We start from the raw sequence: 27,051 nt of genomic DNA on the forward strand, positions 1-27,051 counted from the left end.
AGAGACTAAACTATATCCACTGGAAGTTTCAACTCTCTACCTTCATTTACTGGTAGGCAAGGAAACAATACCACTTATCCAGACTGGTACACAGAGAATAAACTCGGGGAGTGGAGATCCCCCTTTTGAGGGGTCCTCCACTGTGCCCCAGTCCTGCAGTCACCTGCAGCTCTATGGGTTCCATGTGCCTCAGGCCTGCCGCCTCACACACTGTATTCAAAATGGCAGTGGGTCCCGTCAAACTCAGGACTACTGCCAGTAGACCCACCTCAGGTGCATGAGCCTCCAGGTTCAAGCTTTCTTCCCTGGATACTGCTCCAGGTGCCATGGCTCTGCTTCCCCGCTTGTGAATCACAGAACCTGAAGGTGCTACCAGCTGTGGTGGGAGGAAGTCGGCAATGCCGCAGCTTCAGGCTTCTGCTATGCTAGGGCTCCGATGGCTTATGCAACCACCACAAACCCACAGGACTAGGACCTTGTCTCCTCTTTCCCAATCCCTTCCTCCTCCATACCTCAAAAACCAGAGGTTAGCTACGCTACTTTCCTTGTTCAGGGAACAACTTAAAATCCTTTTTTCAGGTTTTACTCTTCTGTCCCCTGCTTGCCACTAAATATCTCACTTAGGCATTCAAGGTTCTTCCTCCAGGCCCAGGAAAGGGAAAGAAGCTAAGGCACAAGAATCCCATAGCACCCAGTTGGGGTGGGGAACAATCCAGAGAACCATATGTTGTCACCCCTTAGGCAAGAAGCAGGAAGAACTGACACTTGCCGCCAAACCTGGCTTTCCAACATGACTTATGACTTTTCCCGCAGGATCATTTGCCTAAACTCTTCCTAGATACCTTACTAACTTCTACTAGACCTGGGGTGCACAGGTTTGCACATCCTAGACTACTGGCTTACCCAAAAAATGGGGTTGCATGTGGGTAAGGCCTGTATGTCTCTCTTCAACTCCTCCCCCCCCCCCCCCCCCCCAGCCAGCATTCAAAGTGAAGTTGGCAGTGGCAGAAGTAACCCAGAAATGCAATAAACCTGCTCCCAATCTATGCTGTGCTTTACCCCCAGAGTACATATTCTCTAAAACAAAAGGAGGAAGGGTGCAAAGAAAGAACAGTGCTGGGATAATGTGTGTAACTCTGCCATGTCCACATGATAGCAACTTAAGTCAAATGCAGCTATGGTCACATCTGAAAAGTGAGGTTGAGCACATGTAGAGTAGAAGCAGGAAGAGGAACAGCAAGAGCTTACAAAGGCCAGAAGTGGAGGGAGATGAAAAAAGTGAATGGATGGACATAAACAAAAAGACAGGAAGACTAGTTTTGAGGTGGAGGGAAGAGATAGCACTGAAGTGACGATAAATGGGAAAGAGGTACAGAAAAGATGAACAGCAGTGACACCACCACTAACCAAAAGTTCAGTATTAAAATCATATTTTATTTTTGCACAGATCATGTTTTAAAACACGAAATACAATAACTTAAAAACAACTTATAAACAGTGCAACAATTGATAAAATGTTACTGCTGTTAGTTGTATACAGAATTCAGTATATGCAATTTGTTAGGATGTCCAAGATTGGGGCAGTATAATTACATTTTTCCACTGCTACACTGATGTCAGCAATGCAAACTGTTCAAGGCCCAACAGCTCACTGAGACCTGGGTTCAATTCCTCTCAGGTCTTCCATTCCCCAAGCCTAGAACTCCCAGTTATGCCACAGTGATAACTGGTGGCCAGATTCAGGATCCATGATTACAGGGTTTTGAAAGGAGCTGTGATACCTGGCTAAGGACTTGCGCTGCAATGACCATACTATGTACGTTGGGTGTGGAAGCGATATGGGGGGGGGGGGGGGGGGGGGCGCGGAAATCCAGTAACAGTTGTAAATAAAAACTCATGGACCTGATCCCAGCCCTAGTTCTAACTGAGCTGAAAGTATAAAGCAAAAACTTTCAGGTCAAGAATACAAATACAGATGTTTGAAGTGAAAGTGCATGAGTGGAAAGAAAAGCACCTTAGTTGTGCTGAATGTGACATGCTGCGCCAAGCTGGCAAGGGTTCTTTTACATTTAAACTAACCATTTTCCTAAAGGAAAGAATCAAAACCACACACACTGACTTGCACAGGCAGCACCTGAACTAGTAGATTGTCAGTGCCATCTGGTGACCTTGCTATGGAACTGCAGCCTTGCTGTTTGGGTTCCTGGACGTAAGAGTTTTGAGCCATTTGAATCAACCTCCAGATATTGCACATCCTCTAAACAGGGCTGCACCTAGAGTGAGACAACCAGGGCGTTATCCCAAGTATTGCACTTTGAAGGTGCTGACCTGTGCTTTTTGGGACTGGGAAGAGCATACCCCAGTCATATTTTATGCAGCTTGCTCTGGGTACGACTCTACCTAGATCAGACACGCCTTCCTATACCCCCTTCCTCCTAAAAATCATGGAAGGAAGCAGCACTACAGTGCATGAGGAATTCAGATAAATTCAGTTGGCAGGATAAAGTTGGTTTTTTTTTTAAGAAATAAAATCCTTCTATTGGCAATTAAAAATATAGAGTATCCTTACTACTTATTGCACTAAACTTTATTTCTACATATTTGAGTGACCTGTGTCAGCCACACTATCTCACTCAGTACTTCCAACTAAAAATACTCATACAGAAGAAAAAACCTGATCATCAGTTCATGTCAGACAGGATGGACATGGCTAGATCCTGGATTATACATTTGTGTCTGCTACTGGAGACTCCATTCTAATAAAAACCCTAAGGGTAGTAGGACCTTGGATACAGCACACTATTTCACACAGCCAGCAAGTAAAGTGATAGCTGTCTCTCATATTACAAGCTGCTCTGTTGGAACCAATCAATCACTTATACTACTTGCACAGAGGAGATGACACAATCTAACATTGAAATGAGTGCTGCCATTAAATACTGAGGATGATAAGATCTTTGAAAAGCTCCAATAAAACAACATTTCTGGAAGAGTGGTTTTGGAATTACACAGTAATCCCTCCTGAATTACCCAGCCCCCTGGTGGAGATGAGATTTGTCAACCCTGGCCAACATGGAAGATGGACTCTTAATCTTCCCTGTTGGCCAGGGTTTACAATCTCAGCTGCACCAGGTCCTGAGACCAATTCACTCATCTTAAAAAAAAAAAGAACAAACAAAGGGCACCTGACAAATGGAAGATCATTGTCAACCAGGAAAATTTAAGATGCTCATAGGTAGCATATAAGAGCAGCATAGAGCTTATGATTCTTCGGCCTGGCCATTTGGAAGTCCAGTTCAATTGGAACCTAGCACTGTTTGGTACCATGAACATTCATTCATTCACACCTTTCTCCAGCATCACAGGGACAATCCTCAGCCACGGACCTTGGATGCTCCTATAGCCCAATCCAGAGATAGTTAGAAAATATATAGAACACTACATGCTATAGATGCCACAGCACTATTTCTCTTACTCCTAAAATGCAACTGATCTTTGGCAACGTTGTGAAAGTCAGATCGAATGAGGAGCCCAGACCCATCTGTTGCTTTTAACACCAGAAACCAGTCCTAGTAAAGTTGCCTTTCCCACAGCCAGAGAAGTATGGGAAGGACAATGTCCCAGTCTATGCATTTGGCTTCTCTATTGCAGGGAATCCAGCTCTTGTGCAAAACAATGCTGTAAGGAGTAGTTGCTTGTGAATCCTTGTGCAAACCCAGGTCAGACTTCTCCATGTTTAATGGGGATAAAACTCTGTGAACAGAAATAATCAATTTATCTTAACAAGAAAATAATCTTTCCACAATTCTCTCCCAACAAGAACCACCTTACCCCTATTACAAATCAAACTCCCACTCCTTCCTTCAGACCATCCCCTTTTATAAATCACACCCCTACCTCCACACCTCAGAATACTCCTCTCCTTGTCTTACACAGCTCTAATCATTCCTGCATTATGATCCTTACCAGAGCTTCTTGCCAGGCCAACGTCTCGGCGACAGGGTTCAGGAAGTATTCCCGGGCGTCTAGCCTGCTGTCCTGTGATTGTCTGGCGATACGTGATGTATAGAACGCACACTCGTCATCCAAGCAGGATTCTTTGAAACGTTGTGATGAGGTAGCCAGCCGATATAGCCTCTGCTTCACTACATGAGACGTGGTGGGAATCCTAGGGAGCCTGGGGCTATGCACAGCTCTATCTGCATTCCCATAATAATAATAAAGAGACAGCGTATGAGATAGACTTGCTTGCCTCAATGAAAAGGCAGCATATGAGCATATGACCACACCCCCTGTCACTAAAAACAAAAACAATTTTTAATCTCCTTCTTTGTGTAAGCTATCACCCAATTACTGAAACATGAGCAGAGCACAACTCAAGAGATGAAACAAAGGTGCACATCCTACCTAGAGATACAGCTGTCAGGGACTGGGGGCCAGGGCCCAAGTCCAGTGGTGGCCCCCAAGCTTGAGATGTTTGGTTGGAACACAAAGGTCTCTGAGATGGGTGCCCAAGAGTTTTGTCCACATCAAGAAAGGTGTCAGAAGCCACAGCTGGCACAGGGCAACAAGGAGGACTACCACTCTGGTCAGTGCTGGAGCCCCCGGTGTCCCACAATCCAGCTGCAAGACCACCACCACTTGGAACCCTGTTCTGTAACACACAAGTTCCAAGTCCAGATTCTGCTGTTGGTTGATTCAGCTGACAGGGAGCAGGACACCGTTTGCTATTTATCATACCATCTTCCGGTTTGGACAAGGTCCGTGATGAAGCTGGTGAATTCCTGCTGCTTTGGATTTTGTCTGCAGGCATAAAGGTGCCCAGGTCTCGGCTGGCACTTGGCTGTGCGATACCTTCCATCTCCTGAATGAACAATCTGGCCAAAAGCTCAATGCGCTAGAAAACAAAAGACCACCACACCTCTACTCCATGAGCAAATTCCATACAATATTTGGACAGGATATCAATCTAAGCAGCAACTGGGTGAATAGGATGGTGCTGGTTAAGACAGGAAAGCTTAGGATGGCAAAGGGAAAGAAAAGGTAAATGTGAACTTTCACCATCGATTTTCTTTCCTGAGTCTTAACAGACAAATTCAGATGAGTGTGCTTTGTCTCCTTGCCAGCAGAGCGTGACTGGGGGGAGGGGGGATAACAAAACCACAAAACATGCCAAGCAAACTCTCCTCCCTTATAAAGCTGGTACCACAGAACTCCCTAGCCAATATGAACTCAACAAGCCATCTAAGTAACTTGGGCTTTTAGACAACTGTGTAACAAGGCACTAATAAACAAACCCACCCCAAGGGTAATGCCCAGGTTGGTTATAAGGCTGTATATAGCCTAAACATGCAAACAAAACTATGTTTAATGAAGCAGAATGTGCCCCAGAGCCACTGACTGGGAAAATCCAAACTTTACCTTCATGTATGTCCAGACCAGTCTAGATGATCGGGATGTACCCAAGCTCCTGAACTACTTGAGAAAGGGGGGCAAAAGTGCAGCTCTGAACACTTTCAACATGCACTACCCTTCTCCTGCAGTCAGTCTGTAATGCTTCAAGAAGAAATGTAGAGATACCATTATCACTGCCCTGCAAATGTCAGCTGCCAGAATTGCCCAACAATCTGCCCACATGTGACCTAGTGGAATGGGCTTGCAAACCCTCTGGAATCTGTCAGCTTTTTATGATACATGCAGAAGCTATTGCCTCCTTGATCCACTGCACAGGCACATCCTTCATATCCCCCAAACAGCCTATCAATCTTCCAGAAGGTTAGTGATCTTTAAATATCTGAACAGGACTTGATGCATATCCAATAAAGCTTCTTCCATGTATCCAGCGACTCTTGCCTGTGGAAAGCTGGCAACAGTCACCTTGTTTACATGAAAACAGAAATACTACCTTTGGCAAAAGGGGGATGAACAGAGTGAGTGGTCACCGCTTCCCTGGAGAAAATAAAGTGAAGCATGGCTCATGAATTCCTTCTAACACCTCTATATGTGTGTGTGAGCACCCCAACACACACACACACACACAAATACACATATATGCATGTGTGTTGGGGTGCACACACACATATATACACACATAGTGCACTCCATTTAAGTGCACGTCGGATAAACGCATGCTCTGTTTAACTGCATGCCGTACTTCGGTCCCGTTTTTTGCGCCATCAATTTCTATGGGGACAAACTTTGGTTTAGCGCACCACTGATAAGTGCAAGATTCGCTTATATGCATGGTTTAAGACCGCTCCTATGCAGGAAAGACTCCGCATAAGCGAACGCACGGAATATGGAAGCTGACTGGCGTGTGACAACCAACAAGATTTCAAATTTACCGCACTTTTAACTGCCACAGCCAGAATAAGCCTTCAACAAGGTCTCAGGACAGAGATGTTCACCTATGTGCTCCCCATACTGAGACTAAAGATTTCCAGCAGATACAATCACAGCCCAGAGCATAAACACTGGCGGCCAACAGAAGTGCAGGCTACTTTTTTTTTCCCCCTCAGAGATTAGGCGGGAAAAAACTGTCAGTTCTGTAACAGCTTTACAAAAGAAAGTCAGTCACCATCTGCTGGTCAAACAAGGGAACAAATATGTCATACATTCACATAAGTTATAGACATAAATCCCCTGTTTCGTCACATTCCCCTTTTGCCAAAAGTAGTATTTCTTTCTTCATGTAAACAAGGTGACTGTTGCAAGAGTAGCTGGATATATGGAATAAGCTTTATTTACTGGGACAGGGAACAATTGTGATGAACAATCTGGGGCTGTGGAGGAGTAGCCTGGTGGTTAGTACAGCAGACTTGGATCCAGGGGAACTGGGTTTGATTCCCACTGCAGCTCCTTGTGACTCTGGGCAAGTCACTTAACCCTCCATTGCCCCAGGAACAAAATAAATACCTATATATAATATGTAAACTGCTTTGAATGTAGTTGCAAAATCCATAGAAAGGCGGTATAATATCAATTCCCATTCCCTTCACAAATGCATTGGGCCTTTTTTGTTTTTTTAAGGAGGGAGGGGGGCAGGGCTTATTTATCTGGAACCAAATCCAGTTTGGGTCATTTTTTAACTTCATGTGTCTTAACTATTTCCCCACCCTCCCACATCCTCCACGTGCCAAAGATTTATCCCATTCTGTTAAGTTTCTAGAAAGTTATTTTACCCCCAGACAGGCATTTGACCCCTTTTGTATAATTTTCAGGGTAAGGGCTGCAATCTCCACTGTAAGCCAAATCAGCCCTAGACTCCCTGCAAAGCCTTCCTAAAGGCCAAAAGCTCCAGCAGACTGTAGAGACCAACCTGTGCCATCAAAATCAAGATCCTACACCTAAACCTACACTACACAAATTTCAAAGGACTGAAATACAAAACTTACGCAGCCGGCTTCTCCTACATAAGCGCACAACTATGGAATGGGCTCCCAAAAGCTGTGAAAACAATCCACGACCACTTGGAACTTCAGGAAATCACTAAAAACCAACCTCTTCAAAAAGGCCAACCCCAACGACCCCACGTAACCCTCTTCACCTACCAACACAGCATGACTATGATCGAACAGGACAACACCATCCATTCCGACCCTCCACTTATACCTCATACAATCACTATACAACTTTGTATTTGTTATCCACCGACTGGGCAAACGCCTTTGACGGTACTATGTAAGCCACATTGAGCCTGCAAATAGGTGGGAAAATGTGGGGTAGAAATGCAAAAAATAAATAAATAAATAAAAGGGTTTCCATACTCTCACCACAGGCTAAAGGTGTGAGCTCCTCCTAGCCCTCAGAGTGTAGCAATTACAGTTGTGGAATATTCCTTCTTGAACCTCCTTCTTTCAAGGGCTAGGTTGCGAGCATGGAGAAATTAGACCTTACCTCCTAATTTTTCCCTTTAGTCCCACCAGATCAGTTCAGAACTTGTGAGAGTGTTGTGTCCATCAGCCAGCAGATGGATATGGAAAACACAGAAATGTGCTGTATTTTAAGGATATTGTGCAGCTCCAGTATCTCAGTATTTTGCTAATAAAGCAGCAAAACCCCTTTTAAAGTGTAAGAATTATGGCCCAGGGGTGTAGCCAAGGGGAGCGTGTGTGTGTGTGGGGGGGGAATGTCCGAGGTCTGGGTCACTCCAAAATTGTGGCACTGGTTTAATGGCTTGTGGAGATGCCCAACACCTAGAAAGGATCACTACCATCAACCCTAACACTTGTGAATACTGCCTGACTGTTGTACATTTAGTTGACAGCAGTCCATGAATCTGATGCTGCAGCTTGCTGACTCATTCTGTGGTCAACTGCACCCTGCCAAGGTTGGCGCTGAAGAAAAGTCCCAGATACTTGAGAAACTGATGGAACCAACTGGTATTTACAATCCACTCTAAAGACTAAAGGATCTGAGTCACCAGAGCTGAAGCTATCAAGCTCTCCTGATAGGACTTTGACCTGATAAGATGGTCATCCAGATAGGGGTGGAACCCCCCCCCCCTCCATGTGAAAGAAAGGTGCCACACTGACCATACAACTTTCAAAGGTCCTCAGGGCTGTAGTAAGCCAAAAGGAAAGTCTGAAACTGGCAGTCTCTCCCATCAATGCAAAAGAGAGAAACCACCAATGGCCTCTTATTAGAATATGCAAATAGGCTTCCGTGAGGAACATCTGACCACAGAATCAACTGAACAGAGCATCTCCAGTCAAAAATGGGAAACCAAGAGGAACAGTTAACCTTCTTGAAATTGAGGTGCCTGAAAGTGCCTCCCTTTATTTGGGACCATAACAATCCATCCCTCCTCCCCCTTGTTCCCCCATCTGGCACTGGGTTGACTGCCTCAAAGAGCAAGACTACACAGCATCTCCTGCACTACGGTGTTCTTCTTTGAAGGAGATTCCAACAAAGGCCTTAAGCTGGCCACTGGAGTTCCAAAGCACAGCCTTCTAAAATATCTAAGACCCGGTATTCAGATGTAGCACAGGACCACTCAAAAAAAAAAAAACCCCCACAAAACCACCAGCTTAGTTGACCTCACCAGCATAAATTTTGGAGTAGGCCTCTTGATGTTCACTGGACAAAGACAAACCCCCAACAGAGCCTAGTTCCACGCCCTGGCCTGCTCCTTCTTAGTCCCCCCAAATGGGAAAACTCCAGGGCAACTGCTTGTTGTTCGGCCCAAAGTTTGACCAGGTCACTCTGCTGGACCTCATCTCCTAGCCTCCCTACTCCTGCCCTGATAAAGGGCTCTGAAGCTGGTGCTAGATGTTTAGCTTGCAGTTCACTTCTCCTCCCCCTCTTTCTGTCCTATCAATTATTCTGTAGTTCTTTTTCTTTTTCCATTTTTTCTTAACAGCTTTGGATTCCAGTTTTGATAAGTCCTCAAGAAGCAAACATTTTGGGACCTGTCCTCCAGAAACCAGGGGGCTTGAAATTTAAGAAAGACCTGGAGTAAGTCTAAAGTTCCTTCCTGAAGCAAACCCATAAATGGCAGCTTACAAAAGGCATACATTGGAAACTGTGTCCACCGCCCCAACATCAGAGCCAAAGTGACCAGTTTACTGACACTGCAGCTGTCATTGACTTAGCCAAAGTCCCAGACCAAGGCCCAGATGCATCAACCATACGTAAAAAAATCTAAAACGTAAAAGTGCTTACCGAATTTGAAAAAACGAAGAATGCACCAAAAAAACAAGTCGCACATGTTCAGTGCGGTATTGTAAAGTACAATGCATTACAGATTCGTTAAACTGGTGTAATCCCCATCGGTAATCAGTCCCTAAAGCATGCGCAGAGCAGCCAAGCATTATGCTGGCTGCTCTGCGCATGCCACAAACGTCAAAACAAAAACAAACAAAAAAAAAAACGAAACACAAACACGTGGCTCCCTGCTTCCCTCTGCATAAAATAGAAAATGAAAACAAAATCAAAAAAGGGTCGGGAGGGGGCAAAGGCACTCGTCAGGAGCGTCCTGTATGGACGGCCTTGCCGCCCCCCCCCCCCCCCGCCCGAGGTCGTCGCTGCTCCCTGCTTCCCCCTGTATTAAATAAAAAATCAAAACAAAAATCAAAAGTTTAGCAATCCCAGCCCCCCCTCCCTTCCTCTCTCTTTCTCCTTGTCCCACAGCCATCCTCCGCCCCCGTGCCCCGCCCCCCTGAGATCGTCGCCGCCGCTACCCCCCTCCACCGGACCCTCCCTCTGCCTTACCGGGCTCGCACAGCGCCTCTCACCTCTGTGTGAAAGCACAGCACGGGCAAGACCATCTGATCACCGCAAGTCTTCTTCAGGACGTCTCTCCTTCTTCCCTGACCTGGGCCCGCCCCCATCTGACTTAAGTAACCTACGTAGGTTACTTACGTCAGACGGGGCGGGCCCAGGTCAGGGAAGGAGAGACATCCTGAAGACTCGCGGCGATCAGATGGTCTTCTTGCCCGTGCAGCGCCTTCACACAGAGGTGAGAGGCGCTGCGCGGGCCCGGTAAGGCGGAGGGGGGGGGGGGGTCCGGTGGTGACGACCTCAGGGGGCGGGGCATGGGGCGGAGGATGGCGGGAGGCGGAGCTGTGTGAGAAGGAGAAAGAGAGAGAGAGGAAGGGAGGGGGGCAGGGGCTGCTAAACTTTTGATTTTTGCTTTGATTTTTTATTTAATACAGGGGGAAGCGGGGAGCAAGGCCGTCCATACAGGACGCTCCTGAAGAGCGCCTTTGCCCCCTCCTGATCTTTTTTGATTTTGTTTTCATTTTCTATTTTATGCAGAGGGAAGCGGGGAGCGACGTGTTTGTGTTTATCTCACTTTTGTTTTTAAATATGCCAGCTTGGATTTTTATGCTGCAGGGGGAAGCGGGGAGATGACAGCTCAGGCCTTAACGACAGCTCTGACCTCACGTTAAATTTATCACGGTAAATGATTCGGTGCAATCGTTGGTATGGTTAGTGCATCCCGAATTGTCCACATTTCAATGGTAGTTACTCGTTTGCATTCCGTTTTCATTTGCTGCTAGCGTCGTCGTAAAATAGCCTTTAATGCATGCTACGGTTGAAAATTTCTTCGTTAAAGGGTCATTAAGGTTTAGTGCATCTGGGCCCAAGTCAGGAAGAATCTGCCTAAAAAGACCACACCCAACTCAAAGCTATCAACCCACTACACCCGAGGGCTAAATCTAAGACTTCCAGAAGATGCAGTACCTGCCCCTCTACCTTGTAATCCTGAGGATCCCTTAAAACTGCTCTCTTCCACCAGAATCAGTCTTAAGTTACCAGCATCTACACTGAGGGATATTTCAACAACCAATTCCACATATTAGAGGCCAACTGAATTTGTTTCAGTTTTGGCAGTGAAACCAACCCAAACTTTGTTTTTAGTCATGCTTCAGTTTCGACCAAAAGCAACCCCCCCTCCCCCCGACCACTCTGCCTGCCCCATCTTTGGTGTGACCCAGTATGGCAATTCTTGCTGGCTTTAAGACTGGTACCAGAGAGTTCCAAAGGGAAGGAGAGTCCCTTTGGCATGTTTTTCCTCTGCCTCCATCTGCTGGCAGACAAACATTACCCACTTGTCTGATAAAGATGTAGAGGAAATTATTTTCAGACATACCAGAACACCTCCCACCAGATCCATGTCTCCTGGTGGCTAGTATTGGTCAGGACCGAGTGACCTTACTACAGACTAGGAACTATAGCATACGGCACATAGCATAAAAGTGAAGCTCTTCACCTTTAGTTTATTCATGTCCTGGTTAACTTCCACAGAGGGCAACGCCACCGCTGGACCCAAATCCCCAGCTGCAGCTCCCACATCAGAAAACAGCTGCACAGCTATCTTCTCCTAGAAAGAAAAGCAGAGGCAGAGAGAGAGATGGAATGTACCCCAATCCCTATCCTCTTACATATACCCTACTGTCTTTCATTCCCATCATACAAACATCTATCTTACAGACACCCTCTCTCCTCCTCCATATACAGAGACAGTCATTATTGTATATCTAATCTGATGCATTAAGAACATTTCCCATCCTTTGGAGGCAAAGGCATTATACAGAATGAGCTGTAATTCCAGAAACCCTTATGTGCAGAATCCGGAAGTCTCCAGAACAAGAACAAGCATAAGCACAGTGCCACTCCCAATTAACACCACCACCAGCTACTGTCATTGTCCTAATTCACAAACCCTTCTTTGCTGGACACTTACCATGGGCAATCCAGCATCTTCTTCCTCTGCTCCTCCACCGGAATCCAGAGACTGTGGGGATGGAACATTTGTCCGCTGTCTGCACATCAGGGAAGGGGTCTAGATAACAGAAAGATGAAACTAGCAATCTACTCCATAACCCAACCATGAAAACACTCCCCTTCCCCCAATACCTTCCACATATTTGCATAAAAAGCTCCCCTCCCACAAAACAACCAAAAACCAAGCACTACTCTTCTCAATCAGTCCTCATCAGCTTACATGTTTCCAAATTGAAGTTATGCCTAATCTTACCTCAATCTTTCATTTACATCTTCCCTGAAACTGCCCAAAGCTGCTTATAGCACATTAAAACATACAAATTCAAAACAAAAAATTATACACACACACACACACACAGTAATACAAAACTTTACATCCCATTAAAAATCTCTCTCCCTGCCCTCACTAAGGAAACAGATCAGCTGAATCAGTGTTAAGCATGGCAAAAATCATCACACACAATACGAAAACACAGAAAAAAAACAAACTGTACGTCTCTAGCCTGAAGAACATCTTTGCTCTGTAGTACTATCCTAAAATCTAGAAAAAGTACACACTCCTAAGGAGGTCCAAGGATTCAAAGACAACCAGCTTCCACAGCTCAGCACATAACATCAACAGAAAGTGGAAAGAAGAGTTGCAGAGAAAAAAAAAAGATGCAGAGAGGATAGGACATCTAAGCAGTTGGAGAGGTTTAAAAAGGAATTCCTTCCTACAGTTCAGCTATTAGCTTCTCCCTCTTGCTGTAGGCTATTTTCTCATTTCAGCCCAGGACATCAGCATAAGCTTTCATTAATCTTACATGTCAATATGCTTTACTTAAGTCCTGATAGTTGAGAGATAAAGAGAGCAACTTCCAGTGACATCACCAGTATAAGAAAGGGTGCAGCCTACAGCCAGTCAATATACTTTACCAAACATGATTAAACCCACCCACGGGACACAAGAAAGCCCCCGAATAACTAAATACAAACCCAAATGTGAAAGGAACTAGAAAGCCAAGAGTGTAAGAAAAAAAAAAAAAAGATGGCAAAGCCCACAGTCCAGAGCAGCCACTGAGACAATCCCAATTCGGAATCTTCCAGAGAAGGATGTTGGACCCAACAAGCAAGGATTAAAATTTCACCTTTTGTCCACCAAGATCAGTCCAAACCAGTGGGAAGTACCAGAATATACAAGGCTCCCTACACTTCTAGCCCATACATCAAGTTTAAAATGCTTTACAAAGCAATGGAGGACCAAGAAGCCACATGGCAAATATCCTCTGGAGAAGCCACCTGAGACTATGTCCAGGAGATCACTTGTTTGCCAGTATATAGGCCACCTCTATGGCTGCCTTGCTCCATTCAGAAATGGATGTCTTAGAGGCTACCCTCCCTTCTTGCTGCCCATGGAACAGCACAGATAGGCAATCTGATCTTCTGAACTTATTCGTGACTGAGATGCCATAGCAAAATCTTAACCATGTCCAGTACCTGACCAACAATTGGCTGAAGGCCAGTAAGGAAACCACTTGATTCACATGGAAGGCCAAGACCACCTTTGACAAAAAGGAGGGACTATGGTGCAATGCCAAGTTGTTTTGAAATAAATAAACAAAAAAACCATGGAACAGATCCCTGCAAGAGCCTGCAACTGAGAAATCCTGTTGACAGAACAAATTGCCACTAGAAAGGCAGTTTTCAAGAAGAGATCCTTCAAAGAAGTATGCTTGATGGGCTCAAAAGGAGGGCCTACTAAGGCTTTCAAGACCAAATTCAGATCCTACTGAGGCAACACCATCCTAAGTGGGGTTTGGAAATGCTCAACCCTTCTCAAAATTAACCACAGCTAGGCTGGGCCACCAAAGAGACTTACCCTGAGCTTAGCCCTGAAAGCAAGTGAGGGTGGTAACCTGAACCTTCAAAGATTTGAGGGCTAAACCCTGATCAAAACCACTCCTAAAGAAAAGGCTAAAGGATAGGTTCACCTCACCTCAGAAAGCTATCCTGTCTCACATACCATGCCTCACAAGGTCTTCCAAACCCTGATACAAGGAAGAGAGATAAGAGCATCTCAGCTTTCAGCAGGGTCTCCACTTCAGCTTCTGGATAGCCCCTACACTCCAAGTGCCACCTCTCAAGGGCTGGTCTGTAAACCAAAAGCAATCCAGATCTTCCATAAATGACCAAATCTTGCCACAGCACTGCCCTGCAAAAACAAAAGGAAGCAAGTGCGTCAGTATACAAAAAAAAAAAAAGGCACTTGTTTCCTTTTACCATCGCAGGGCAGAGCAAAGCAGACCCTTGAAGGGACTTGCCCTCCATCCAGATTAAAATTTGTGTAGAAAGGACATCTCAGTCAATCCAGGGTCACTAGGATGATCAGATATGGATGAGTTGCAGGCACTAATTGGGAGACCAGGGAGGAAATGTGTACAAAAGACTTCTGAATGAGCAGGAATGCCGACACTTCACTCTCTGGAGTTGCCATCAGAACAAATTCCGGAACATGTTAGCAAGGAGAAATTAGATCTAACCTGCTAATTTTCTTTCCTTTAGTTCCCCCAGACCAGTTTAGATGAGTAGGTTATGCACTCCTGCCAGCAGATGGAGACTGAGAAAAAACACTAGTCTCAAAGTGAGCATATAAATAGACTGTGCAGCCCATTACTGGCCAGTATTAGCCATGCTAGAGGTAGAACCCTAGGAATCTTCCTTGACCACACATACAACTTTGTCAAGATGGGGGAGCGGAATATCTCAAGGAAGAGTTAGTTGTATGGGAACAGCTGAAGGAAGTAGAACAGCAGAGGGCAAAACTGAAAGGAGCCATTTTTAAAGGCAACAAACCTTTATGTTAGAAAAGTACTTACAAGAGGAAAAAGGCCGTTTTGGTTCTCAAATGTAGTAGCTGAAAAGGTAAGTGGGAGGGGGAGAAGTTAGCTTTCAAAAATTAAAAGACATCGCAGAAAGAGGAAGACAGGCAAAAATACCTATACAAAGATAAAAGGTAAGAGAAGCTGGAAAAGCTGTCAGGAAAGCAAAGATGCAAATGGAAGAAGACAGCCAATGGGATAAAATTGGAGGACAAGAAATGTTTTAGATATGTAAATAATAACAGGAAATGCCAAAAATGGCATAGTTAGGCTCAAGGTTGAAGGGGAAGAATATGTAGAAGCTGATAAGGATAACGCTGAACTGCTTAACAATTATTTCTGTTCTGTGTTCACGGATGAAAAGCCGGGGGTAGGACTGCAGGGGAAAAAAAAATGCTAATGGGAATGGATGTATGGTAGACCAGAACAGAGTCTCAAAAGACTGTTCATGAGGAGTGCTGCAGGGATCTGTAATGGGACTGGTGCTATTTAACATATTTATAAATGATATGGAAATCTGAACAACGAGCGAGGTGATTAAATTTGTAGATGACACAAAACTATTCAAGGCTGTTAAAACATGTGCGGACTGTGAAATATTGAAACATGTGCAGACTGTGAAATATTGCAGGAAGACCCTAGGAAATTGGAAGACTGGGCACCCAAATGGTTTTCCTTCCTTCTCCAAATAAAATGGGCCCTGCTGCAGATAACTCGAGCTAAGACCTCCTAGATTACTACATGGCTTTGCCCAATCAACTAGTCATCCAGATAGGAATGCACTCACACTCCTTCTTTCCACAATAACAGTAACCGAGTTAATATGGAGCTTTTAGAGCACTGCTGATTTGTTTCAATATCTATTACTACTATTGATAGTGACTCTTCTGAAACAGCAAGAAGCTAAACTTTTAGGATTTTATTTCCACCTTCACTGATTGGGATCATTTCTGGATTTGTGTATCTATATATATACAGTGCACTCCATTTAAGTGCACGTCGGATAAGCGCATGCTCTGTTTAACTGCATGCCGTACTTCGGTCCCGTTTTTGGTGCCATCAATTTCCAATTTCTATGGGGACAAACTTTGGTTCAGCGCACCACTGATAAGTGCAAGATTCGCTTATATGCATGGTTTAAGACTGCTCCTCTTCAGGGAAGACTCTGCATAAGCACGCGCATGGAATATGGAAGCCGATTGACGCGTGACAACCAACGAGATTTCAAATTTAATCACCCCTTTAGCTGCCACAGGCAGAATAAGCGAAAGAATGTTAGAGTGTACACTGGAGGAGTCGTCGTCGCGGGAGAACTGTACCTAAGTACATAAATATTGCCATACTGGGAAAGACCAAAGGTCCATCGAGCCCAGCATCCTGTTTCCAACAGTGGCCAATCCAGGTCACAAATACCCGGCAAGATCCAAAAAATGTACAAAACATTTTATACTGCTTATCCCAGAAATAGTGGATTTTCCCCAATTCCATTTAATAACGGTCTATGGACTTTTCCTTTAGGAAACTGTCCAAACCTTTTTTAAACTCCGCTAAGCTAACCGCCTTTACCACATTCTCTGGCAACGAATTCCAGAGTTTAATTACATGTTGTGTGAAGAAACATTTTCTCTGATTTGTTTTAAAATTTACTACATTGTAGCTTCATTGCATGCCCCCTAGTCCTAGTATTTTTGGAAAGTGTGAACAGACGCTTCGCATCTACCCGTTTAACTACACATTATTTTATAGACTGTAAGACTTAACACTGGCTGAACGAATAGAAGTTCTTAAAAAATTAGAAAACAAACAAAGTCAAGCACCTATTGCTAAAGAAAATGATGTCAATCCCAGTCACATTTCACGTGTCTTGAAGCAGAATGATCAGCTTCTGGAAGACTGGCACAACAATATAAATCCACACAGGAAACGTAAAAGGGCGGGAAAAGCTGAGGAGATAGAAAATGCTCTTCTTCGGTGGTTTTCTCAAGTCAGGAGCAGACAGTTTCCTGTCAGTGGTCCACTACTTATGGAGAAAGCTAACCAGCTAGCTGAAAGTCTTGGACTAACTGAATTCAAAGCCACTGTTGGATAGTTGGAAAGATGGAAGGAGAGGAACAACATAAAATTCAAGAAACAGCATGGTGAGAAACAAGACGCTGATGACTTTGGTGCTGAAAATTGGGTTGTTTCAATTCTTCCTACCATCTTGAACGAGTTTGCACCTCGTGATATTTTCAATGCTGACGAAAACAGTCTCTACTGGCGAGCGATTCCTGATGGAACACTTGCATTCAAACATGCCGAAATTACTGGAGGTAAAAAGTCGAAGGACCGACTGAAGATCCTCCTTTGCTGCAATATGGATGGGAGTGAGAAGTAGGAACCCCTCATCATTGGAAAGAGCAAACAGCCCTGTTGCTTCAAGAAAGTTAAGTTACTTCCTGTGTCATACTAGGCTAACGCAAATTCATGGATGACTGGGGAAATTTGGCAGCAGTGGCTAAAGAAGTTAGACACTAGAATGTGGGCACAAAAGCGTCAGATTTTGTTGCTTTGTGATAATTGTGCTGCACACAGGGATGATGTCAGGCTGTCTAACGTCAAGGTGGTCTTCCTGCCACCAAACACTACCTCTCTGATCCAACCTATGGATCAGGGCATAATAGCCAATTTCAAACAACATTATCGGCTCTTGTGCTACGTCGTCTGATAAGCGTTATGGATGACCAGACTGGCAAGGATAAACGAACTGTTGAACTGGCTCATAATCTATCACTATTGGATTTCTTACATATGCAGAAAGAAGCCTGGAATCATGTTACACAGGCAACCATTGTGAACTGCTACAAGCTTTGTTAAGGATGTGGAGAGGGACGAAACAGGTGCAGCTGTTGCAAACGCGTCAGATGAACAGGTTATTGACATCCCAGCCGGTGTTACTGAAGAGGAGTTTCATCGCTACATAGCTGTTGATTACGATTTACAAACAGCTGACGACAGACCTGATGTCGAGATATGGCGCCTACAAGCAGGCAACAACGGCTGATGATGAAACAGATGATGAAATGAGTAGTGAGGCACATGCTGACGAAATTCAACAACCTCCTCCTCTCACTTTTGCAAGAGCGCTGGAGAGTCTCAACACCGTGCAGGCCTATCTGGAGGCCACTGGATGTCAGTGCTATGACAGTTTTTACCGTCTGTCAGACGTAGTCTATGGAACTCACAGACCCAATAGTGTACAGAGGACTATAACTGATTACTTCAAGTAAACCTAACGTCAGCTAACCGAGACTGTATACTGCGTGTACAATAATAAACAGTACTATACATATGCTTATCATATTGGCCTATCCAGTCTGACCATCCATGCCATCTACTATCCCTTAGAGATCCTATGTACTTGTCCCAAGCTTTCTTGAATTCATATAGCTTTCATCTCCACCAGGAGGCCATTCCACAAATTCACCACCTGTTCTGTGAAGAAATATTTCCTTAGGTTATTTCACCTTCATCTATGTCCTCTCATTCCAGAGCTTCCTTTCAATTGACAGGCTCGCCTCCTGTGCATTTATGCCGCATAAGTATTTAAATGTCTCCATCATTATCTCCCCTCTCTTGCATTTCTTCCAAAGTATATATATTGTGATCGTGAAGTCTGTCCCTATATGCTTTATGATGAAGACCACTGACCACTTTAGTAGCTACCCTCTGGACCAATTCCATCATTTATATATCTTTTTGAAAATTTGGTCTCCAGAATTGTACACAATATTCTAAATGAGGTCCGATGCCCCTGTATAAGGATCTGGTCAATCATCTCCTTTTTACTACTGGCCATTCCTCTCTAGGCACCCAAGCATCCTTCTACCTGCATTGTTATATGCTTGCAACTGCTGGCTTCTGCATCTGCTCTACTCCAGAGTTGGGTCTGGTCTGCTTCTTTCCCACCCCCACCTGGCAGTCTTACTGTGACCTCCAGCTGCCACAGGCACACTGTACTTAAGATTTTCCTTTTTTGTTTTTTTAAATGTATTTGTATTGCTCCGTTTCTTGCTCCCAGGTAGGCTCTCAAGAACCCCTCCCAAGGACAGAGTACTAAGGCACATCATAGAGAGCCACAAGTCCAATTGAGGAGGGGGCAGGAAGAAACCTGGGCCACCAGATTTTGTACCCCTCAGATCTAATGTACCAGCCCAGCCAGTCCTAGCCCTGCTCAAGAGACTTTTTTTGTTTGTTTGTTTTATTAAAGCGACAGGTACTGGCAGGACCCTTTACTAGACAAAGGAATTGAAAGGCATTGAACCAGTAGTTAAGTATTTGCTGTCCTGCCAGCAGAGGAAGACTGAAGTGTCTTAACTGGTCTGGAGGGAAGATGAGGAAAACAGGTGCCTACCTTTCTTTTTGCTAGTATTTTGTAAGTTGGCAAAAATGTGTCTATATTTAAGGTGGGAACACCTACACCAGACAAACAGTGCTTGCACCTAGACTGCAAAACAGCAGACATTATATGAACGAATAATTACGCATTCTGCCTATGTGAACACCCACCCACAAAATGTGCGTCATTAGGTTTGTGCTTACAAAATACCAATTAGCTGGAAATACCTACATGTGTAAATGGCTAGGATACTGGCAGTTATGTATGTTCTTAGCATTAAACTAGGTGGCGCCTTTTAAAATTATTATGCTGCTAAACATATACATACACCTTGTGAAGATATAAGTAATGCCACACTGGGAAAAGACCAAGGGTCCATACAGCCCAGCATCCTGTCCACGACAGCAGCCAATCCAGGCCAAGGGCACCTGGCAAGCTTCCCAAACGTACAAACATTCTATACATGTTATTCCTGGAATTGTGGATTTTTCCCAAGTCCATTTAGTAGCGGTTTATGGAGACCAGGCTTTTTTTTTTTTTTTGTTACATTTGTACCCCGTGCTTTCCCACTCATGGCAGGCTCAATGCGGCAGGCGATGGAGGGTTAAGTGACTTGCCCAGAGTCACAAGGAGCTGCCTGTGCCGGGAATCGAACTCAGTTCCTCAGTTCCCCAGGACCAAAGTCCACCACCCTAATCACTAGGCCACTCCTCCACTTGCATTTGTGCGCATGTTTTTGAAAAATTCTACCATATGTACATAATCAAAAGCTTGGAAAAATGTTTGCTGAAGAACAGGGTACATTTTCAAAACAGAAGCACTTTCCTTTTAAAGAATTTGCCAGAGGGATGGTGGGGGGGGGGGGGGGGGGGGGGGGGGGAGGAAAAAGGGGGGAAGAAATATGACAACGGATAGTAAGAACATTAGTTGATGATTTGTTATCTGCTGTATTTCTGCTGAGATGTACAAATGTTAAATGCTATTGTTTAAGCTGTTATCAATAAAAATATATTTCACATAAAGAATTTGCCAGTCTCACACAGGAGGGGAAAAAAAAAAAAAAAGGACCATGTTATAAAATGTAGGGCTGCATTTTGATTAAACTTTTAAATCGAACAATTAAAAAAGGTATATTTTATTCCCTACTACAGCTCCTTGCAACTCTGGGCAAGTCACTTAACCCTCCATTGCCCAGAGTCAGAGGGAGCTGCAGTGGTAAAAAAAAAAAAAAAAACACCATACCTTTAAAACGTTGTGATTAATTGTAATTGCACAATTAATCAAAATGCAGCCCTAAGAAATTAAATAAAGAGTAATGAAAAGATAATACAAAATACATATTGAAAAATTACAACTTAAAAAAAAAGAATCTAAAAACAGCACGCAGAATAGCTATAAACAGCCTTACAGTTTTCAGAGCCTACTTCAGAAAAGCAAGCCTAAGCTCCCCAATCTCTTAACACACCTACTAGCCCCCTTCTACAGTCATTCCCGCTTTTACCTGCTGAGTCTCTGCAACTGTTGCCTTGTCTTGAGTTTTGGGGAAGACAGGTCTACGTCGTAAGGATCTGTGTAGCTGCTATAAAGAAAAAATTAGCAAGGCAAAAAAAAATGCATAGGGAAATTTACATGAAATCTGAAGCACAGCGCTCTGATATGTAAGAGAAACTGTCTCCCCCAGCCCCATACAAACAGGGTCTCAGCATAACGAAATTTAGTTTGTCGGGAGAGGTGATTTAACTATACCAGGGGTGGGCAACCTCAGTCCTCGAGGGCTGCAACCCAGTCAGGTTTTCCAATGAATATGCACGAAATCTATTTGCATGGACTGCCTCTATTGTATGCAAATAGATCTCACGTATATTTATTTGGAAATTCTGAAAACCAAGCTGGGTTATGGCCCTCGGGGATGCATGGGTTTAGGCCAAGCCAGCAGATAGACATAGAATAAGATTCTTCCAATGACATCACCAGTATAAGAAGTAATGCAGCCCTGGAACTTGCCAGTATTCTGTTTCTAACAGGTGGAAGTTTGGACTGGTGTAGTACAATAGCTAGTTGCCTCTCTGTGATGTAATGATCTGTGGCCTATATATTAAAAGCAGTCCTCAGTGTTACGGTGCTTTCAAAGTCTATAGACCTTTATCCTGACCAAGCTAATGGATCTATACTCAGCTTCCAGAGGTAGCCTGCAGGTCTCTCCTTAATAAAATGGGCCCTGGCAGTGGCTCTCCCTTTGCAGCCTTGTGGGGATGGTGAGTTGGAAGGCTGATGAAGGCAATAGGGTCTTCCCCTCCCCTCCTTTTCTCCCTTCCCCATTGTTTGTGCTGGCTCTATGTGGCTAGATGTGTAGTGGCTGTTCCTCAGTGGGAATAAAGTTTGTCTAAATAAAGCAACATAAATAAATCTTACACAGGAAGCTTCGATTCTGAGCCACACTCCAGAAGCAGCCATTGGAGAGGGGGGGGGGGGGGGGGGGAGAAACATACCTCTGTCAGAAGTGGTAAGAACTGGGTCGGGGACAGGGTCTCATGACTGACTGCAGTTAGTGATGTAAGATCTGTGAGAACTACAGCATTAGTAGCATAACCAGCTCGTTCTGTCCCTTGTGTGATAGAATGATGGTGGAAGGCAAGCGCAGGTAGCTTTTCCAAGCTCTCATTTATTTTAAAATTTCTAACCTTAGTGGTTCACAATATAACATGAGTAGTAGAAAACTGACAAAATTACAATAAAAAAGGTATAATAACAAAATTAACATAATACAGGAATCTCTAAGAAAAGGCTTCAGCAAAAAAAAGAGCTGTCCAAGTTTTTTTAAAACTGAATCCTCCCTGCACTATTACAGACAACCCGATAATTTGTTCCAAGCCAGGCGACCAGCTACTGAGAGACAACTGAAGCCTGTGTACTTGCATACTGAGTTACACCCCCAACACCCACATTCAATCTAATCCAGTCCATCCAGTCTGCCCAACAAGATAAAACTCATTTTACATGGTATGTGATACTTAATATATACACCCCTGTTTAATTTGTCCTTGCCATTCTCAAGGCACAGACCGTAGAAGTCTGCCCAGCACCGTTCTTGTACTAAGTTCTGAAGCTAACGTTGAAGCCTCTTAAAATTTACACTCCAGCCCATCCCTAACTATTCAGTCACGATCAGGGCGTAGACAGTAGAAGTCTGCTCAGCACCGGTTTTGTTTCCCAATTACCAGCATCGCCACCTAATCTCCGCTAAGATTCCACAGATCCATTCCTTCAAAGCAGGATTCCTTTATGTTTATCCCACGCATGTTTGAATTCCATTACCGTTTTCATCTCCACTACCTCCCGCGTGAGAGCATTCCACATATCCACCACCCTCTCCGTGAAAAAAATACTTCCTAACATTACTCCTGAGTCTGCCCCCTTCAACCTCAATTCATGTCCTCTAGTTCTACTGCCTTCCCGTCTTTGGAAAAGGTTCGTTTGCAGATTAATACCTTTCAAATATTTGAACGTCTGTATCATGTCAGCCCTGTTTCTCCTTTCTTCCAAGGTATACATGTTCAGGTCAGCAAGTCTCTCCTCATACGGTTTGCAACGCAAATCCCATACCATTTTTGTAGCTTTCTTTGCACCGCTTCCAATCTTTTTACATCTTTAGCAAGATACAGCCTCAAACTGAACACAATACTCCAAGTGGGGCCTCACCAACGACACACCTTTCTTCTGCTGGTTATGCCCCTCTCTATGCAGCCTAGCATCCTTCTGGCCATAGCCGTCGCCTTGTCTCTTCACCTTCAGATCCTCAGACACCAACACCCCAAGGTCTCTCTCTTGAGTCGAGCTTACTAATCTCTCCCCTCCTATCTGGTATCTCTTTAGCGTTTCTGCACCCCAAATGCATCACTCTACACTTCTTGGCATTAAATTTTAACTATTATAACAAAAAGGGTCCAAAGTTTGTTACCAGAGTACAAACCCAGCAATTACAGTCATACATAGAGTACTCCTTACAACATTAATTTCTTCAATTTATTTATTAATTGCACATACACCTATTATAGGTATTATAGGTATATGTGCAATTAATAAATAAATTGAAGAAATTAATGTTGTAAGGAGTGCATTAAATTTTAACTGCCAGACCCTTGACCATTCTTCTAAGGTTCAGAGATCCCTTCTCATCGTTTCTACTCCCTCCAGTGTATCCACTCTATTGGCTATTTTCGTGCCATCTTCAATCTCTTATCTGTACCTTTCTCTTCCACTGCCAACTCCAGACACCATTCCTTTATCTTGCTGTATCATATACCTGGAATAGACTTCCCGAGTCAATAAGTCAAGCTCCAGCTCTGACAGTCTTCAATTCTAGGCTAAAAGCCCACCATTTTAAGGGTGCTTTTAACACCTATTCACTTGTTCTGTACCCATGTGTTTTATCATTCCCAACTTAATGCCCTTATTTGTCTGTTTTGATTAGATTGTAAGCTCTGTCGAGCAGGGACTGTCTTACAAGTTTAGTGTACAGCGCTGTGTACGTCTAGTAGCGCTATAGAAACAGTAAGTAGTAGTAGAAGTAGGGTAGCATGAGACTAGCACAGATGCATGGGTTTAACAGGAATACATGATCAAAGCCAAGATTTCACTATCAAGCCAGTAAAAACTACCCATTAACTCCCACTCACAGAATCGTAATGTTAACAAGGAGTTATTGTTGAGAAGTACGTACCGGATAGAGAGGGTGCTGGATGGCCACTCGCTGGGCAGAACATGGGGGCAAGGGCTTGGTGCTGGGCTCTGGGACTCGGAAGGGTGTGCCACACATTTCTCTCTCTATCCAAGAAAAAGAAAGCAGTTGTCTAGTACAAAAGTATTCTACATGTTCCCTAGCTATTTATATATATATATATATATATATATATATATTTTTTTTTTTTTTTTTTTTTTTTTGGGGGGGGGGGGGGGGGGGAGAAGAAGGTTGGGGAATGAAACCAGAGATGGAGCACTGGCAGGAAGGTTCACAGTTGATGGACTTCCCTTCACCCATCCTGCCTAAAGAGATACTCCTCCCTCCCACATCATACATACTGTTACTGCATGTAGTGTGCACGCTGATCCTCAGCTGGCCCTGTCCAAGGGGTTTAACACATCATACCTTTAAATTCCAGCCTGGACTTGTGACCAGAGCTCATCTTGGGGTCAAAACTCATCCGCTGACCAAACAAGGAACCTCTATTTGCCTAAACAAAAAAGCAGTGGGAAATAAAGTCTCTGAAGCAGAGCATACCCTTCCCACTCCCCCAGCACACAGTATTAGATTCTCACCATGCTGCTGCTGCTACCAGCACTATACAGAGAGGTCATAGGCCTGCCCCTTACTGGAACTCTCTGGGCCATGCTAGACTTCTTGCTGGAAGCCATTCTGCTGCTGGTAAGTCCCGTATTGGACAGGATACTTGCCAAAGCTTCTAAGTCAGGAACAAAATCTTTGGAATCCTCAACTTTAAGGAAAGCAAATGGAAGAATTTTAGTGAGGGTATACCCCAGTACACAGATAGCAAAACACACACCTCAGTACATCTGGGCAAGTGTCAGCATCTCCCACCCAGCATAAGTTATCTCCCCTAGGGCACAGCCATTCCCTCCCCTTAGGACTAGTAGGATGTTACCAACTTCTAGCGAGGCCTCTAACCTGCTTTGGAGAGCACTCCATCAGGAGCTACTGCAGCCACAGCTGGGCAAGCCAGATTCTCTGGGACCACCGAGCAGATGCTTGGAGTAACAGTCCCCAAGCAAGTTAAACTGTTAGGGACAGAGGGACAAGTGTCTGGAGCTGAAGCCACTGGGTCTAGCAAACTCACATTCTTGGGGACCACAGGACACAGGAGGCTCTCTGCAAGAGCATCTCTGCAGGTCAAAGACAACAGCAGTTAATGAAAGAGTGCAGCATGATCCAGCTGTCTGTAAGGGAGAGGAACCCCCTTGTCTCCAGGCCTTGTACTTACTGAATCACAGGCTTCCTATCCTCAGCAAGGTTTCCCTTCCCACCAGCCACGCCTGCTCTTCTCTCACCAGTTCCTCCTTGCCCAGCTCTGCATAACTCCTCAGTCCCTGGCATTACTCCAGTTGATTGTGCCTGCGAATCAGTCTATAAAGCAGAAACCATTCAATATTCTCCCTGCACCCATGAATTAAAGAACAGCAGCTAAACAGATCACTGAGAATACATTTTTGAAAAGGAGACCAACATCTTCCTCCCATTCATTCACCCCACCTCCTATACTCTCCAGTCACACCTAAAGGACTGGCAACTACCCTTCATTCCAGCAGCTAAGGACTAACCTACTCCATTCCATTTGTCACTGCACATCTTATCAAGGGCTCACCATAATTCCAAACATGCCCCTCCCCCCGCAAATGGCACAAGCCAAGGACTGATACCTCTTTCAGTATCTACCCACCCCCAATCCATCACCCCACTTAGGGATTATTCTGACCACACCAACACAGAAGCGACAACTGATGCAGAAGGAAACTAAACCTGCTCACAAGGCTGTGCTGGGGATTGGAATTTTGAGAGATCTAGAAGGATCCCTAGGTATTCAAGGCCTTCCTTCAGTCCTTTTCTACCTTTAGCCTTAGAGTTTGTCGTTTCTCTTATCTAAAACTAATTTTTTACATGCCTATGTTTACACTGCTTTGATATTGAATCCCTCTACCACAGGTTTCTATCAACCTTTGATATCAGGATTACTTTTTTTTCTCTTCCCCTTCAAGGACTCTTTCTCATGCCTAGTAATAGATAACTTTCCTTTTGTTTGTAGATGCAGTAACTCTAATTGGCTACTCTGGCTAAAGACCTCTACATGGGCAAAAGGTAAAATTGTGCTAGGTACAGGTGTTTGATCGACCCACGAGACAGAGAGGGTTCCGTAACTTCCTCTGTGTCCCTCCAGTGCTCACCCTGCATCGAGTCCTGCTGCCCTAGAACAGACTTGGCAAGACCTGTGTATGCTGTAACCTGCCGTTGTACCACTTCCAAGATCTGCAGAGTGCCTACACCCAATTTTTGCACACCAATAAAGGTATAAATCACTTCTACCTTTGAGTGTCGTTCTGTGTGCATTTGTGTGATTTATTCATACATGTCAGAAGAAAACTGGAAAGAACCCACTTAACTACTGGTGGCTTTTAATCCTCTTTCTCACCCCTATCCCCAATCTGACTCTGGGCCCTGCCCCAGTAGCATCCACTGAGGGAAGGAGATACTCACCTTAGGCTGGGCAGTTGAGCTCATCCCCATGAGTAAGGATGGCAGAGGTCTCGAGAGGAGCACAGGCTTCAGGTCTTGGGTCTGCTGGGGTGTCTCTTCTAATGCTTACAGAAGAAGTTTAACATTTTAAAACATCTTAGTTAAATACAAATCTTTTCTGGGGCTGTCATTCACAAATTATTGCCAGTCTCTTTGAAAAAAAAAAAAAAAAGCAGCATCAAATCCCAGAGAGAGGTGAAGCACCACCCCTCTCCTCTCAGGAGACTCTGCCTCTCATCCAATCCCCCTTCTCACTACATTGGAACTAAGGCTCAGAGCCC

At 44.4% G+C, this 27,051-nt stretch overlaps 1 protein-coding gene across 5 annotated transcripts in view; it reads right to left on the reverse strand.

The window, feature by feature from the left end:
• Positions 1–2,510: 2,510 nt before the first annotated feature.
• The window catches only part of TROAP (trophinin associated protein), a 44,639-nt gene continuing 20,098 nt past the window's right edge, over positions 2,511–27,051 (reverse strand). For 3 of the 5 annotated variants that reach the window (XM_030196809.1, XM_030196813.1, XM_030196808.1), the window contains 12 exons: positions 26,732–26,835; positions 25,464–25,606; positions 25,151–25,365; positions 24,784–24,959; positions 24,614–24,698; positions 24,188–24,291; positions 20,969–21,046; positions 12,191–12,289; positions 11,717–11,827; positions 4,408–4,897; positions 3,967–4,199; positions 2,511–3,753 (listed from right to left, as the gene is read on the reverse strand). In XM_030196809.1, the coding sequence (XP_030052669.1) occupies positions 3,721–3,753; positions 3,967–4,199; positions 4,408–4,897; positions 11,717–11,827; positions 12,191–12,289; positions 20,969–21,046; positions 24,188–24,291; positions 24,614–24,698; positions 24,784–24,959; positions 25,151–25,365; positions 25,464–25,606; positions 26,732–26,835 (1,871 nt within the window). In that variant the 3' untranslated portion in view covers positions 2,511–3,720. The remainder of the gene's footprint in view (positions 3,754–3,966; positions 4,200–4,407; positions 4,898–11,716; positions 11,828–12,190; positions 12,290–20,968; positions 21,047–24,187; positions 24,292–24,613; positions 24,699–24,783; positions 24,960–25,150; positions 25,366–25,463; positions 25,607–26,731; positions 26,836–27,051) is intronic. The other 2 variants (XM_030196812.1, XM_030196810.1) reach the window with 2 other exon arrangements.

This window comes from Microcaecilia unicolor, chromosome 3 (assembly GCF_901765095.1).
Source record: "Microcaecilia unicolor chromosome 3, aMicUni1.1, whole genome shotgun sequence".
In the NCBI taxonomy this organism is placed as follows: domain Eukaryota; kingdom Metazoa; phylum Chordata; class Amphibia; order Gymnophiona; family Siphonopidae; genus Microcaecilia; species Microcaecilia unicolor.